Raw genomic sequence first — 15772 nt, 5'->3', positions numbered from 1 at the left:
AGATTACCAATAATTGTCGTAAATCCCACATTTTCCACAACAATGCATTTTGGCACCGCTTACATTAACGAGTAAGAAGCACGAAGCTATTTAAAAAAAAAACCCTGGTTATTCAAATCCCCCATGCAAATCTCTTGAGATTTAGAGTAACAAGACAGATCACACACCAGACTGTTGAAACAGTGATCCAGGAAGACCAGCAGCACGGTTTGTTCCTTCAGAGTGAGGACAGCCTCCTCGCCTGCCAATACAGCTTCCATCACACATTTGAAGAAGAATGGGAAATGGCTGGGCTCCCTCTTGAACACCTTGTACAAACAAACAATCAAAGATAAGATTATGCTGCTGATGGTGATGGTACGGTCTTTCAGTGACAGTTAGTCCTAGATGAGGTGCAGCATTCCTTACCTCCCAAGCTGGGACATTCTCTCTGAACTTCTCGTTGACGATGCAACAAATGGACATGAGGTAGGCACTGCTGGACACCTTTGGAGTGTAGTTTACCCACAGGTAGTTCTCAAGGTATTGGCTGAAAAATTTGAAAATAATGTAAGCATATCTATACACCAAGTTGTTCAAGAATTACATTTTAGTGCCTGCATCATTAAAAAGGGTGAATACAAAGTGAAGTATCCCACCTGAACTCAAGCAGCATAATTTTTCTGATGGCAAATCTGAAAACAGTGAAAGACGACAAAAATATAAAAGGTAAATAAGGAGAATGTAATTTTTTAGATTAAGAACAGCCTAGATTAAGTCAAATGTGCTACATATGTGCTTACTTGGACTTGAGAATCTCTTTTTCATAAACATCTTCCATCACCTAAACAAACGGCAAAGAATGTTAACATTTTTAGGAGTTACGGGAAACAATAGCAGAAATAGCAGCACTTTATTGTATTGTATCAAACTAAAACACACTGGTAACCGACACTATGATAAATACAGTACACACAACAACAAAAATGACATACATCAATACCAGTAAGATGCAGAAATGCATATTACTCACCTTAGCATCAAAGGCTAGTTTATTCTTTGCATGAGGAGCCCAATATTTATTAGCCAGCTGAAACAAGAAACATCAATAGTAGTAAAAATGGCAGCATAAACATGCAAAAGTTCATAAAGCAACACAGAAGCTGGTACAAATGATGCATTACAAGGTGGCGTAGGGGAGGATGTATACTCTTAGGAGGGAAAACTCTCCAACATCAACGGTTTCTCTTCTAGATTGAACATTGTGTGATCCACAGCACATATATTACAATCCTCTGTCACATGTACACTGCTCCCCTTTGCTTGTTTACCAACATCACACATTCATGCTTTGTGAATGTATTAAGATCTTCTATTGCACATATTGTTCAGCAGACTTTGTAGATCAATGATAGGAAAATGCACAAAACAGGAGAGTGCAGGGGAAAACTACTTCAACACAGTGCTGGGACCACAAGTGTAGTGTACATGTACAATGATTGATACCTGTGTGACATATTCGGCATTAATCTGAGACACAGAAGGCGCGGCGGCCTTTTTTGCGGGGGTTTCTTTCTCCGTGGTCGCCATCTGAACCTGTTACAATGAAGGCAGAAAAGAGGGGAAACGACATAATATTAACGTAACCGTAGCGACTCGTTTACACCAACAGGTGAACTAATTGTACTGAACTTACGCCTGAAAAATGTGGCTCCACTATACGCAAAGACAGAGCCGAGAAAGTTAGCTAGCTAGGTTAAAACTTAAGTTACCGTCATGTTATTCGGTAGTGTGTTCTTAACAGTAAAATGGTAATGGTCACATGCCTTCCCGATACTTTAATAAACGCCATACCAGTGCTATACGTTAGCATAACGTATAATTAAAACTGCCGGCGTCGTAACGGACATTAGTAACGTTAGCCCTTTCACAATATTAGGTGGTGAGCTAAGCTAAGCTAATTAGAATTCAGAGACTGGCTAAGAAATAATTAGCAGTACCGTTATCCCCATAATAAACGACACATACATGATAGTAATACAGCAAGCTTACATACCTTAGTTTATTGCAGCATCAGTGTAACTGCCGTTGGATGTTTGGTTAAGCATGTACACAACTAAAACGCGCCGTGTGCGACTTACTTCCGGAATGGGTACCGTCCTTGAAAATCGTCCGTGCCTGCAACAGCACGTCTTCCGTTCCTACCGTGTAGGCTTCGGGATTTGTGAAAAACAACTAAACTAACGAAATTACGAAAAGCTGATAATTTTTTTTACATCATTTGAGAAATATTCATATCAATGAAATGGACAGATTAAACAAATTCAACAAGAGGCCCTATAAAATGCAACATGAAACGTTTAATTCATGAAATACTGACACAAAATACAAATTATCATTATATATTTTTCATACATATAGTATATACACAGTGTAAAAAAACATTAATAAATACAATTTTACAGGATAAAACAAACATTACACAGTAACGTGTCAGTGAGTCAGTCGGTGTGTTCTGACATGTGCCGACTGTGTGAACGTTTTGCCGCAAATGTCGCACCTGAACGGCCTCTGACCTGTGTGGGTAACATAATGCCTTTGAAGTTTGGAGGGAGACACAAAATGTTTGAAGCACACGTCACAGCGATTCTTCTGTGTCGACTCTGGCATTTTAGCTTGAACATTGGTTGAGCAGATATGTCGCTTCAGATCGTTTTCACTCTGAAAACTTTTAGAGCACTTGTCACAATCAAGCACAGTGAGTGGTTCACACCAGTAATTAGCTGGCTGCATTTGATTCTCAACCACGGAACTGAAAAGTTCCTCACTGAGCAGCTTGTCGGCGTCCGAAATAGCCGTAACTCCTTTCATCTGAAATGGTGCTTCTACATTATGTGCGTTGTCGTCATACAAAGCTGTCACGTTTTGATTTTGGACAAGCTTATCTATTTCAAAGGCGAGTTCAGAGGGGAAAGAATAACTGCAGTGGTCCGTAGCCTGATCATAGCTGCATGTAGCCTGAATACAATCATCTCTCTGCCTTTTCTCCAATTTATTACTCTCCTCTCCTAAGCCTACTTCTGGCTCAGCTAACCATACAGTGTGTGTTGCCTCTGAGCCATAAGATAAATCTCCATCAGTGACGGAGTGAACAGCAACACTTGTGACACAATGTGACTCCGACTGCTCTCTTGATACATCCGCGTTCAAATCTGCACAATCGCGAAGGCTTTCGCTGCATTTATCCTGGAGTCCGGTGGCATTTATCGTGTCTCTCTGAATGTAACGTGACAGCCCGTTAACCTGTCTGCATCTGTGCTCGTGAACCTTTAGATGAACGCGCTGCGTGAACGTTTTGCTGCACAGAGTGCATTTGTACGGCCTCGTTTCATAGTGAGTGACCAAGTGCCTCGAGAGCGTTTCTGGGAAGACAAAGTTCTTAAAGCATATGTGGCAGGTGTGAAGTTTCCTCTTTTTACATGTTAAGTTACTTTTAGAGTTTGTCTTAAAGAGACTGTTCACTTTTCTGATGGATGGGACATCCCCGGTGCAGGGAAACTCCCTCTCAATGTTACCTTCAGCACCATCACAATTTGAAAGCATCCCGTCTGTGTTCACAGAGCTATTCTGTTGCGGGACACCAACACTGATCCTTGGCTGCTGTTGACGAGTTGCTTTCAGAACTCTGATATTCCGCTGGTGATCGACTGGCTCGGAGGGTTTCCTCTCACAGTGAGTCCTTTCATGGGTTTTCAGGTGCGGAGCTTGCCTGAATGCTTTGCCACACAAAACACACCGGAACGGTTTCAAGCCCGTGTGTACCATCTCATGCCGTTGTAATTTAGAGGCACTTGGAAAACACTTTGAACACCGGAAGCACTGGTGTTGCACGTTGCGTGGATTTTGCATCGAAGCAGCAATCTGCATCCTTTTCGCTGTAGAAACCTTTCGAGCCACCTCCTTTTTCTTTGAGATATGTGGCAACAACTTATCTAACACCCTGGTGTCTTTCTGAATGATTAACATGGAGGGAGTCTGATCCAAGTGCTTCACAGAGATCGTATCGCTGCCAGAGTATGTCTCAAAATCCTTACGTAGTAATATCTCCTGGACCGGGACGTCGGCTGCAGTCCTTGTGTTGAACCCACCTAAACAAGAAGGCGGTCGATTGATATACAACGATCGCCGTTTGTGGTATCTCGACCACAGGTGAGTGCGACAATGGACCCTCAAGTGGGTTTTCTGACGAAATCTCTTCCCACACATCTCACAGCCAAAGGGCCTTTGTCCCGTATGAGTCATCATGTGTCTCTGAAGCTTTGATACAGATGGGAAACATTTTAAACATGCATGGCACTGACGCGTCGAGTTGATTCTCGGCTGCTCGCCGGTGGAACGGCAGGTTTCTCTCTGTTGTTCTGCTGATGTATTTAACTCAGAATCCAGAGGAAGAGAGTCGTTATAATCGCTGCAATTTCCACTCCATGTTTCTGGTTTGACGACAATGTTCAAGCCGATGGGATCCGCATGATCGGGTTCAGGTAAATGTTCTTGGGAATCAGACATTTTCCCATTATTGCCGTTTTGCAAAGTGGCGGGACTTCCCAGTTCTTCTGGCTTCCTATGAGTTTCATGATGACGTAATAAATTCACTTTGAACCGAAACGACCTGTTGCAGATCACGCACCGGAATGGTTTCAAGGATTTCTGCGTTAGGTATCGCCTCTCTTGTTCATCCGACTGCTCTGGTTTTACGACTGCATCCGACTTGATCTCGGTCACGTTCGTTTCCTGCACAGCGTTCACACTTATTTTACACTGTAGCTCCAGTTCCACTGAGGAATGCACAGGAGTGCGATGGCTGGTGGGTCGCTGCTGAAATAACAGCTGGGGCTGCTGTCCTGAGGTTTGCCCGCGATTACAAAACCTCTGTTTTTTCCTTTCAGTTCTGGCAGAACAGTTATTTGCGGTACTTAAATGGGATTTCAAGTGTACCTTCTGTCTGAAGGTTTTCCAGCAGATCACACACGAGTAGGGTTTCTGCCCCGTGTGAATGAGGAAATGTCGTTGCAGTTTGGACGGGGAGCAGAAGGTTTTGAGACATTTGGGACACTGGTGTTTCAGAGTCATGTCGCTTCCGTCGGAGCTCAATTCTTGTGACTGCAGGTGCCCTTTCGAGTAGACCTCTGTGGAAAAAGTCTGGCCTGACTCTCTACACCTCTCTAACTGTTTGTTATGAGTCGATGATCCATTGTAGGCATTGTATACAGAGATGTCTTCATTTGCAGAATCAACTCGCTCCTGAGGTCTTGGATCTATAACATTCACGGTACTGCTGCGAATCCCCGAGGCGTCACCGACGTGTAGCATCTTTTTTGGTGGATTTCTGGTTTTGTGAATTTCCCTTTTCCACTCTGGCTGGAAGGCGGCAGAAGACGGTACAGTCAAAGGCATTACGCTGTATTTTCTACTGCCACATGTGTTCATCCTTACAGATGGTTCATTACAATGGGCTTGCTGGTTTTGAGTTGCAATAGCATCCTGTAGACGGTCTGCTGGAAGCCGGTGGAGTTTCTGCACGTGTGTCTTTAAATGATCAGACTGCGTGAAGGTTTTTCCACAGACGGTGCAGATGAAGGGCTTCTGGCCAGTGTGGATGACGTAATGCCTCTGAAGTTTATATGGAGACGGGAACGATTTGGGGCAAACGGGGCACCGATGCATTTTCAAATCACCACCTCTCCTCAAACCTGGAGGAAAACATACGGCAACAAAACGGAAAGTAAGCATGGAGGAATTCCAATCAAGTCAATTGATTACATTGATATGATGCGACTAAGCTCGCTATGGTTAAGATTCAAATAATGTGATGATTTTAATAAAAGACGTCAGTGTAGTTCGCCTACAGTATCCAATAATTAGCTAACGTCGGTTGCTGGAGCAACGCGAGGGTTGTATGATAGATATATGATTGTATAATACAGTCAAAATGTCTTACTTTATACGTGTAGATCCCGTTTGAGGTGACAATTGTGCCGTGATAGCTTTCTTGCTAGCAATGACGTCACCGGACGTCACCCTGGCAACAAGCGCGTACGTCCCGGAAAATGTACGGTGGGAAACAAAGGTTTGCGGAGATATAGTCCTTCCATTATTGAAACCCTTCCCATATTATTATTATACTCCCGTTTCTATGACCTATTTTCATTTTAATGTGTTGGTCAAAACACTCAACATACAAGACAAATAAATAAACTGCCGTATTGTTAGTCGTTTAATCCAATTTTATCACATTCATGTCTCAATTATATGTATATTTTACATCAAATACAATATTCTGTATATCGTCACCTGACTGTATGTCACTGCAACGTAAACATGTCCGGCAAAAGTGTTGAAAGTAGACTAATTATACATGCAACTTACAGTTCTCCTCCAGCTTTATTTGACATGTTATGGCCTTTTCCACTCCTAACAATATGTTATTTATTATTCTGTGAATGAATAAACAATTCTGGGCTCTGAGCACAGGGATTAGCTCATTTGTTTGTGTTATTTGGTTTTGTCAATGTGAATATCAATGCCTCAGTGTTTGAAAAATATAAGAACTTCTCAGGGGTAGAAATATGATTAGCCTATATATGATATGATTGAATATGATTTCACTGTGTTGTGTCTAGATTTTGGCTTACGTTCCAGTGTTTGGTCTATGAATCTAGTTTAGTCTGGCAAGATCCAGGAGAGAAACCACAAGTTTTCAACGCCTGTTGTTGATGTAACCTACTTCTGTGTGAATGTGAAATCCAGTCAAGTGCTGCCATTTTTGATAATTGATTACGTTTCAGAACGATGGAATGTGAATAGAAAAAATATCAAATCATGTTCACGTGTTTAGCCAGAAATTAAAGATACATTACTTTCCAATAGAAATAAATCTGAATTGTTTGACCACCTTAAATACAAATACAAAATCAAAAATTAAATACCTCTTCCAATACAAATACGAAACTATGTAAATGGTCAGTAATATAAGAAATGTTTAGAAAAACTAAAATATTTGTAGTTATCATTCTAAATGGTTTCATTTGTGAATTGGGAAATACTGTCCAAATGGAATTGATCACTTTTACGCTTTTAAATGGCACTGTTTATGTTGACCACAAGAGGGCAGCAGACACCGCTAAATAGCATGTGATGGCTTGCCAGTCCAGCAGATAGAACAAGTTTCATTTAGTCCGTGCTGTGGCCATCATGAAGACATGCTTTCACAATACATCAGGGGAAGAAAACAATGCATTGTGAAACAAAAAAAAAATGGAATGATTCAAATATGCAAACAAACATAACCACAGTCACTGAGGCAAACGGACCACAATGTCAGGAGGCGTCTCGTGCAGCAAGGCCACTCCTGAGCCAGGCTCCCCTACTGTAGCCCACTGCGCACACACACACACACACACACACACACACACACACACACACACACACACACACACACACACACACACACACACACACACACACACACACACACACACACATACACACACACACACACACACACACACACAGTCTGGTTAGCCTGGAGGAAGAAACACACAGTTGAAGTCCATGTGCAAGGCCACAATGACAAGAGCCGCGGGCTGGTTCACTGCGCACAAAGGACAACGTTAGCCACAACAGCCAGTTTGTTTGCAAAGCGGTCGCAGGTCGGCTTGGTGGAAAACGTCCATTTGACAAAACACACGAGAAAACTAAATGTCACCCTGTCTTTATTCATTTTGTGAGAACACAGAGGTAAAAGACACAAAGGAATGTGTCTGCCATTGGCTATGATGAGGCTGTGATGACGTCTGTGGCTTTGCCTGTGTCCGCATGAAAACATCCCCGCCCGAAAGGCAGAATGTAATGATTACAGCGGCATCGACAAGTGGTTATCTTACACTGAGTTTTAGTGGCAGAGCTCCTCTGTGTTTACTAAAGAGTTGAGTCTTGTATTTCTGCTCTTTGACATACAAAGACCTTGTAATTGATGTTACCACAAGGGAGAAAAAAGCTCAACTCAATAAGTACGTCTGGAAAATGTGAAATTTTAATAATAAAGTTAAATGCAGTGCATATATATATATAATCCCCATGGGCTGCTGTGTGTTGTTTCTTCATTTTCATTGCTCAATTTGAACCAAGAGACATTTCTCAATCTCCTCCGTGAACCACTGTCTACCCGGGAAGACTGCTGAACATGCATGTTTGCTCAGTGCATTCTTGTTTGGCAACGCTGTGGCATTCAGACTGAAAACACTTTTTTTTTAGAGGAATGTTTTCTTCAGCTGTTTTCTTTTTGTTGTCATAGCTAAATTTGTGGCTTCACCAAGTGTATTGGAAAAACACTGAAGTGCAATAAAGTATTTGTGGATTAAATGTATGGGTGTTTACCGGATCGTGAGGTATACAAGTACATAATAAAAGTACTACAAAATCCCCATATCTTAGTGTGTGTTTGACAGCTGCATCATTCAACAATTCAGAATGTCCCCCTGGTGGGGCTCTTTAAAACCAAACAGGTGAATATTAACACAAACTGTATATTTATGGGGCATCGGCTTGCTCGCGCTCATAAATAATTGCTTGTTTGTGTTTTTCCAACCCTCGATAAAAATTCTTCGGGGCCCCACTGGCTGCGTCCATTGTTCAATTTTTGATAACAACAATCAAAACAAAATTGCGGTGGGCGAAGATCAATAGCCCCACTCCATTTTTCCACCGCCATCCGTGAGCGCGATGAAGAGAGCAGCCGGAGTGAAGATGCATTCCAACTCCATCGTCAATACGGTTCGCGATCTTTGAGAAAAGAAATGTTCCAGGACCGATGGTTAATGGTGTTATTTTCTTCCCACATCGTCACAATGTCCATTGACAACCCCGACACACACACACACACACACACACACACACACACACACCTGCCCTGCAGCTGTGTGTTGTAGTGTCCCTCTCCTATTAACCAGTTTGCCTGAGAATCGATAGAAAACATAAAGAGGCTTAATCTTTTCAGGTGCTCAGCACTGATTGCCTATTACACAATAATAACACACCTTGAATCCCGCGGTGCATGAGAGGCAGCAAACACAGTCGCCTCATTCGTACACATTACAACACCGCCGCGAACCAGTCGCACAGTAAATCCATAGGTTTACAACTGAGCAGATGGTGTCGGTGATGGCGCTAGACCTTTATGAGGGGGTGTTAGCCGACGCGGTGGGAGAAATTCCCCTGGAAACGGTGGGATATCAGGGGATCCAGTTTATCGCCCCGTGGAACGAGACACTGCTGGGGTTCTCGTTTTGTAGACTACGCTCTCCCGTCTCCTGGTATGCAGCTTTAGGTCGTAGAAGTTCCAGAAGATTCTCCTCCGAGGGAGGACAACAGCTGCTGCGGGACACAACTCCAAGGTGAATTATTGGCCTGCGTTCTGGAAACTGCACATCATTAAACCACTGAGAGACAGAACTTTGCATTTCAACAATCAGTAGAGTCAAAACCAAATGAGCAGTTATCACGTTTTTTTATTCTCCACATTCATCCGTGTCCTGTTGTAAGTCATGAAGGTGTTGGGCTGAGTCGCTCCTCAGTGATGTGGATGACTGGAGTCTGGTTGTTGACGCTGGCTGTGTGTTTCTACAAACTGAGCCAGCAGGACAGGTGGAGGACCTGGGAGTCAGGCAAGTCCAGGACTGGAACTAGGGCCAGGGCCGGACTGGACTCTCCCAACGTGCTTCTCAAAGTTTCTTCGAGTCCTGGCAGGTAGAGGTGGGGAGGGAGATAAGGGGGTGAGGCGTTAGAGTCATGAGAAGTCAGGCTGGAGTTGGACATTATGTTCTCATATAACAGAGGCTGCACTTAACCCTTCAACCAGGGAACACCGGCCTATTAACAAAGTATTGGGATTCTTAAATCCATGGCAGATTGTATCCCCCCACCTCCACCCCATCACCAAATCCGACCCCCTGCAATGCAGACATATGGTCAGCAAGGACTGAACTTTTAAGCCAACCCTCCCAAACTCACACACAGATCCATAAACAATCAAACACATACACACAGAAGAAAGGGAGGGGAGGCAACCTGCCATGCCCTTTTGGACAATTCATGAGTTTGTTGGGGGAGGGGGGGCTTCTAGTGCAATGGATCCTCTGCTCCTGTTGTGTTGGGATGTTAGGAAGCTGTGCTGGGACTAACTTTCAGTTTTAATGGAGCTGAGCGATGTGTGTGTGTGTGTGTGTGTGTTTGGCCGGACTACAGACGGCCAGTGGACATGTGAGAATTCATTGAGCGTCTCAACGCCCGGTCTTGATGACAGCCTGTCTATTTAGCAGCGGCCCGCTGGGATGTCGGCCATTCCCTCCTCTGCTCCGTGCACTAATTGGTCACAAGTGTTCCTGTCTCATGGTTGTCTGTCCCGGCGTGTTCCTCCCGATTTAAAACCATGCTGGGCGAGACTTGGGTGTGGTCAACGGGTCCTGGCGTGGTCCTATTTCTTCCCTCGTTCACGACAACTTCTGTCTAACATCATGCACGTCGAAACGCAACGTTTCGTGAGTCTCATTGAACAAACACAAACTCTTTGAATAACACCTACCAATGGCATTTATGTGAACTTGCAGAGCTAGAAATCAGGACAAAGAGGAGTTTGGCACTATTTAATAAGCCCCTGTTCTCTTTCATTTGTAGCACACGCAGCATGCCAAACATCCTTACAAAGAGCCCACACACCCTAATTAGCTAATATGCACTACAGCTTAAAATACCCCCACTGAACACAGGCCCTTTTTTTTTTGGAGGGGCATTAAAAGCCTAAACATGTGTTATCAGAGCATGTGGAGCTCCCCGGGAAGCGGGGGTCCTCTGAAGATGGCTAGCTGACAACTGAACGAGCGAGGGGAGATCACAGACGGGACGGTTTTATCGAGAGAAGAAACGCGGCCTTTATCACACCTTGCACACCGAGCCCGTTTTATGTCGGGGCGTTTTTTTTTCTTTGTGCTAAACGGAAATAATCACGCTCTCTCTTTGAGAGTCTCCGTCGGTGTGTGTACACGGTCACGCCTGCTTATGCATGAACGAGAGACACGAGGGGGGGTGAAGGTGACTCAGGTGACGAGGCAAATTTAAGTTCCTTTGTCCTTTGTGAAGCTTTTCTGCAGTTCCTATAAATGCTTCTGTAAATTAAGAAATCACACAAAATCCGATGAACATTTGCATCAGTTCGCCCCCCCTTTGGGCTACACGGGGTCCCTCATCTAGAAGCCCAGTGGACAGAGGCCGTAAGATTCTCAAAGCCATCACATTAGCAACGGGATGGAACTAAACCCTGAACCATCTACCCAAGAGGACCGGCCATTATTCTGCCTCACAGAGAACACACAGGGAGCTGAAAAGGTTGCTGTTAAATCTCTGTTTTCCTCGGTTTCCCCAAACCAAACCATTACTAATGCCCACAACAGCCTTTTATGCTAAACATTTTTGCTCAAACTGATAAATATATAAATATTGTAAGGCTAAGTGAATAGGAGGAGGTGTGTAAGTGATGGCGGTGGTTGAAAAGGAGAGAAGGGGGGGGGGGGGGTTCCTGAGTGCCTGCTGGGCTTATGGGGCTTTTAAGCAGTGGCCAAAGCCCAGAGCCAGTGGTTTTTAGATGTGCTACACTGACTTCCAAACTGGTCAAATTAACCGGTAAACGAGGAGGTAATTAGCAAGTGTTGGCTCATGAAAATTGTTCATTTGGGCCGAGAGAGATGAACAAAGAGGACGAGGGGGCTGGGCGTGTGCAGCCGAGCCACGGAGGAACGTCCTCGCTAAAGCAGCTGCAAACAAAATTATTTGATATCAACAAGAAACCACACGGCCACTCGTGCGAGAGAGGGGTCGCTGGTGGTGACGAGCCCACAGAGAAATAACAGAAACAACTCTCCCCGCTCTCAACTGTTAAAGCGAGTAATCAAGGCGTGAATGTCGTAGAGAGGAGGAGACCAAAAGTAGAGCTAAAAGGAGACTTCCAATAAATGCTGGTCGATCTGCCGGATGTGTGGAAGTCCACAATTTTAAAAAGTTGCGTCAGACATAAAACACATTTGATTTCTAAAGTTTTTTTCTAGTCAGACGACCAAATTTAGGTCTTCTAGTTGAGGTTTTCGTTGAGTTGTGGGAGCCTCTTCCAGAAAACCTTTCTATCGTAAGTAACAAGTTGAGACAAGATGTTTAAAGGTTTCATTTGGAGCATATGTCATGTCTATCAGCTGTGAATCCTAACGCAAGTAACCCAAGGGTGGGGTAGAAGGGGGATAAGGAGGGGGGGGTGCAGTCACATTTTGCTCTAGTGTTGTTGTCTGAGTGCCCGCTGACAGCAGCAGTTCTGAGGCTGTGACTGCCAGCGCCAGAGGTGTTACTTTTCCTCCTTTGACTTTTTGGATTCATCACCGGATGAGCATCGGCTGTGACCCATAAAAAGCGCCCGCGGCTAAGCTTCCAGGGCCTGACTGTGCGTGCGGGGTAAGGTAACGGATTCCAGCTCAATGATGAGTCAGATAATGGTTTTAGGGGAGCAGCGTGGACATAATCAAAGAAACACACATTTCAAGGGCGAACATTGAAGTTGATTTAACTGCAGTAAAACAATGACCCAGTAACACAGTTAATGGTTTCTAGAAACATTTAGCGGTTATTTACCAAATCTAATCTGTTTCATTATTCTTTTTTTTTTACATTTTTTAACAATATTCCTCCTCATGGCAAGAAGAAATAAATGACATGGATCATATATCATGAAACAATGCCGAATAACAATTATAGAATTAGGTAACAGAACAAATAGCGACGTTCGTCCGTCGTTCCCGTCAACACGTATTCAAAGTGAATCAACCCCGTTCCCCATTCATCACCGGTTACCACGATTCCACATCGTCAAGAGGATGAGTTACGTCGAAGATAAAGTGACAGTGAGACGGCCGGTTTGGCAAAGGCTCAAAAATGTTAATTGACTGCTTCGGCGATGACTTGACGACTGAGCCGGCGTGATCGATGTGCTCGTCGCCCTTCTTCCCCTCCGAGAGAACATCTCTGCGGGTAAAACAAATACCGTTCCACATTTGCCATGACAAGAACCTAGAACCCCGGGAGCGGGAGGACTGGTGGCGTATTAAAGTGTAATGATGACAAAAGAGCACGCCAGCTGCTCGGGTTACTGGTACACGGTGCAGACACAACAAATGGCGTACAATAATTAAACAGGAAGAAGGGGAGATCCTCTGGAGAGATCGCTTCCCCAAATATCTTAGTTTAGTCAACCAGTGTCGGCTCAAACTTTCTCGTGAAAAGAGAGCGCGGAGAGAGAGAGACGGCGCTGTCAGTTTGTTTTCATTAATAGAGCGATGTGGAGCTTAACTCGCCTCCAACAGAACAGCTTATTAGGGATAAATCCTCTTAATGAGTGTAAATATTAGATCAATTCAAAGCTCTGTGTAGAAACGTAATGGAATACCTTGAGCAGCGTGCCGTGCCAGCGAGTGGCTGCGCTTGTAGAACACCCTGGCGCACAGCGACACCAGCTCGGCGTCCATCTCCTTCGCGGCTTTCTCGAACGCGGCGGCGACCGCTTCCGTCACATCCGTCGCACGGTTGACCTCCGGGTCGTTGTCGGGGGCGATCAGGGAGAGCGACAGCGAAGCGCCACACCCGTCGGCAGACGTCACAGTGTGGCACTCGATGGATCCGCGCGCCGTCGTCGTGTGGCGGGTAGTTCTTTTGGCGGGATCGTCCTGGATCGCAGTCACGTGGAGCTCAACGGCGGCGCCCTTGGGTAACGCCGGCACCACGACGACCAATAGGGGCCCGGGTTGGATCTCAGGTTCCCACAGCAGTTCCTGCGATGCAGACGAGATAGAATTCAAATGATACACATGGTGTTGTGCCTGACCACAAAAAAAGAAAAAACGCCACTCCATCGACATTGAGCGTTATCCCAAAGCGCACCATAAAACTCTACCACACAGCACTAAGACAGGCTTTTTACTTGACGGCCTGACAGGCTATCAATTAGCATGGGATTGTGAGGTAATGGCAGTGTGTGCAAACACTTCAGAAAAGAAGCCACAATGCTCGCTGCCTCCTTTCACTCGGAGATGCATTTGCTAACACGACGGGTCCTATAAGATGACTTCTCACCTTTCATAAGAAGATCACTCACAGCACGTTATGGCAGTTTCGGCCACACAAAAAGGCCTCAATTTTGAGAGCCAAAATCTCTTTATTTCTGAGGGGGCCATTACCAGTTACAAAATGTCTTGGAAGCAGTGCAACAATGTGGCCCTCTAATAATACTTCGGTCGTGGCTTCATCTGCTAATGGGAGAGAAATGAGTGTTTTATACAAGCGCCATTTCAGTCGGAGTCGATAGGGCAAAAACACTTAACCCCCTTTTCAATTTGCTGGATCAATTTTCATCCACTTACACCCCACTTCGTAAGTGCAGAATAATAACAGGTTACTTACATTTTATTTTGATATTCGCTCGCTGAAAAAAAAAAAAAAGAAGAAAAAAAAGGGAGAAATCATTGACAAGAGCAGACGACGGCCTCTTTGTCCCTCCGACGGACGAACCCGTCATGACCCAATCAGCCGGATTCACTGAAGCGGCACTTACCTTCAGATTAAACTTTAGCAAACGCTTAATTGTGTATCAACAGCTAACCTCTTGCCATCGGAGAGTGAGGGAATAAAAAGCAAGTGTCCTGAATGAGCATGTGAATGCACTGCGGGGGTTAAGATCTCTTCACTCTGCTGATTTTTGAAGGCAGCCTAGCTCGCAGTGATCAACAACAACAATCACGAGAGCAGAGAACAATAGCCGTGTCAGCACCGACCTCTTAGCGTGTCGGAGAAGTGACAGCGTACATACGTGTCTCGTGCTTTGATAAATGTTAGATTAGCACTTCTGGCACCACCTTCTAGGTATTCTCCTGGAGGGGGGAACTGCTCCTGCTCTTGTCAATAGTGATTGAACATGGACTAGAGAGTGGGAACTGGGGAGAGAAGTGACAGGACAGGGGGGTCCTGCTCAGCCAGGCTTAAAGGCCACCCTGCAGGCCTTGGATGCAGAGGAACTAGACCCAACCGACCGTCCACGAGGAGATCAGGGGGACTTCGGCACTGCAGCTCCAGCCTCTGGCGGGACTTTACTGTCACGGCACAGTTGCTGACTTTTTGTCACAGCTGTCGGGTGAGGTTACATCAGTCCCCTTTTTGTTCCTTTATTAATGCGGCCACCAAAATGTTACGTTGGGCGGGGAAGTTTGTTCAGCAGTTCCGCAGAACTAAATGTGCTAAAGATGCACTATGTGTGTGTGTGTGTGTTTCTAGATGTGCATGTGTGTTTTAGAGCTCCATTACCCTGCCAGAGGAGAGACAGGGGGGACATTGGCTGACATCCCTACCTGACCAGAGATCAGTTATTAAAAGGAATCCAATAAAACACTAACTGTGACATGTGCTGGAGCTGAGTGCTGGAGTGGCAAGTTGGGAGGGCAGGCAGGTGGCAGAGTGTGTGTGTGCGTGTGTGTGTGTGTGTGTGTGTTGAGGACTTTGTTCTACTCTACGCCAGCCACTTAACACAATCCATCTCATTACTTCATCCCACTTCAGTTCCAGGGCATGCAGCCATTTCCCCCCAGTGCTCTCTCTCTCACTCCGTAGGCAGCAGGTAAACGCATAAAGTCTGGATCTGCTGCACTCAGCTCTC

At 45.0% G+C, this 15772-nt stretch overlaps 3 protein-coding genes across 7 annotated transcripts in view; all 3 read right to left on the bottom strand.

Moving 5' to 3' along the window:
• Nucleotides 1–2131, bottom strand: part of aqr (aquarius intron-binding spliceosomal factor) — a 45274-nt gene extending 43143 nt beyond the window's left edge. For 2 of the 3 annotated variants that reach the window (XM_084013495.1, XM_084013496.1), the window contains exons 1-6: nucleotides 1486–1591; nucleotides 1013–1069; nucleotides 783–823; nucleotides 639–674; nucleotides 409–529; nucleotides 168–308 (exon numbers count right to left, since the gene is read on the bottom strand). In XM_084013495.1, coding sequence (XP_083869621.1) covers nucleotides 168–308; nucleotides 409–529; nucleotides 639–674; nucleotides 783–823; nucleotides 1013–1069; nucleotides 1486–1569 — 480 coding nt within the window. In that variant the 5' untranslated portion in view covers nucleotides 1570–1591. Of the gene's footprint in view, nucleotides 1–167; nucleotides 309–408; nucleotides 530–638; nucleotides 675–782; nucleotides 824–1012; nucleotides 1070–1485; nucleotides 1592–2035 lie in introns of those variants that run through there. The other variant, XM_084013494.1, reaches the window with a different exon arrangement.
• Nucleotides 2132–2432: 301 nt separating this feature from the next.
• Nucleotides 2433–6073, bottom strand: LOC311016255 (uncharacterized protein). Of its 2 annotated transcripts, XM_084013851.1 has the most exons (3): nucleotides 5978–6073; nucleotides 3099–5729; nucleotides 2433–3053 (listed from the first exon to the last, which is right to left on the bottom strand). In XM_084013851.1, the coding sequence occupies exons 2-3, from the start codon at nucleotides 5701–5703 to the stop codon at nucleotides 2473–2475; spliced, it is 3186 nt and encodes a 1061-aa protein (XP_083869977.1). In that variant the 5' UTR covers nucleotides 5704–5729; nucleotides 5978–6073; the 3' UTR covers nucleotides 2433–2472. The 2 variants fall into 2 exon arrangements, with proteins under 2 accessions (XP_083869977.1, XP_083869976.1); XM_084013850.1 differs by having other exon boundaries at nucleotides 2433–5729.
• A 1131-nt stretch (nucleotides 6074–7204) lies between these two features.
• Nucleotides 7205–15772, bottom strand: part of dph6 (diphthamine biosynthesis 6) — a 54464-nt gene continuing 45896 nt past the window's right edge. Inside the window, exons 14-16 of one of the 2 annotated variants that reach the window (XR_014597358.1) lie at nucleotides 13517–13898; nucleotides 7508–9776; nucleotides 7205–7415 (exon numbers count right to left, since the gene is read on the bottom strand). Coding sequence is in view for 1 of the 2 variants with exons in the window: in XM_084012716.1 (XP_083868842.1) it covers nucleotides 9658–9776; nucleotides 13517–13898 (501 nt within the window). In the remaining variant the exon portion in view is untranslated. Of the gene's footprint in view, nucleotides 7416–7505; nucleotides 9777–13516; nucleotides 13899–15772 lie in introns of those variants that run through there. The other variant, XM_084012716.1, reaches the window with a different exon arrangement.

The sequence above is a fragment of the Eutrigla gurnardus genome (assembly GCF_963514095.1).
Source record: "Eutrigla gurnardus genome assembly, chromosome: 7".
Classification (NCBI taxonomy): domain Eukaryota; kingdom Metazoa; phylum Chordata; class Actinopteri; order Perciformes; family Triglidae; genus Eutrigla; species Eutrigla gurnardus.
This window is presented reverse-complemented; position numbering and strand designations above follow the sequence as displayed.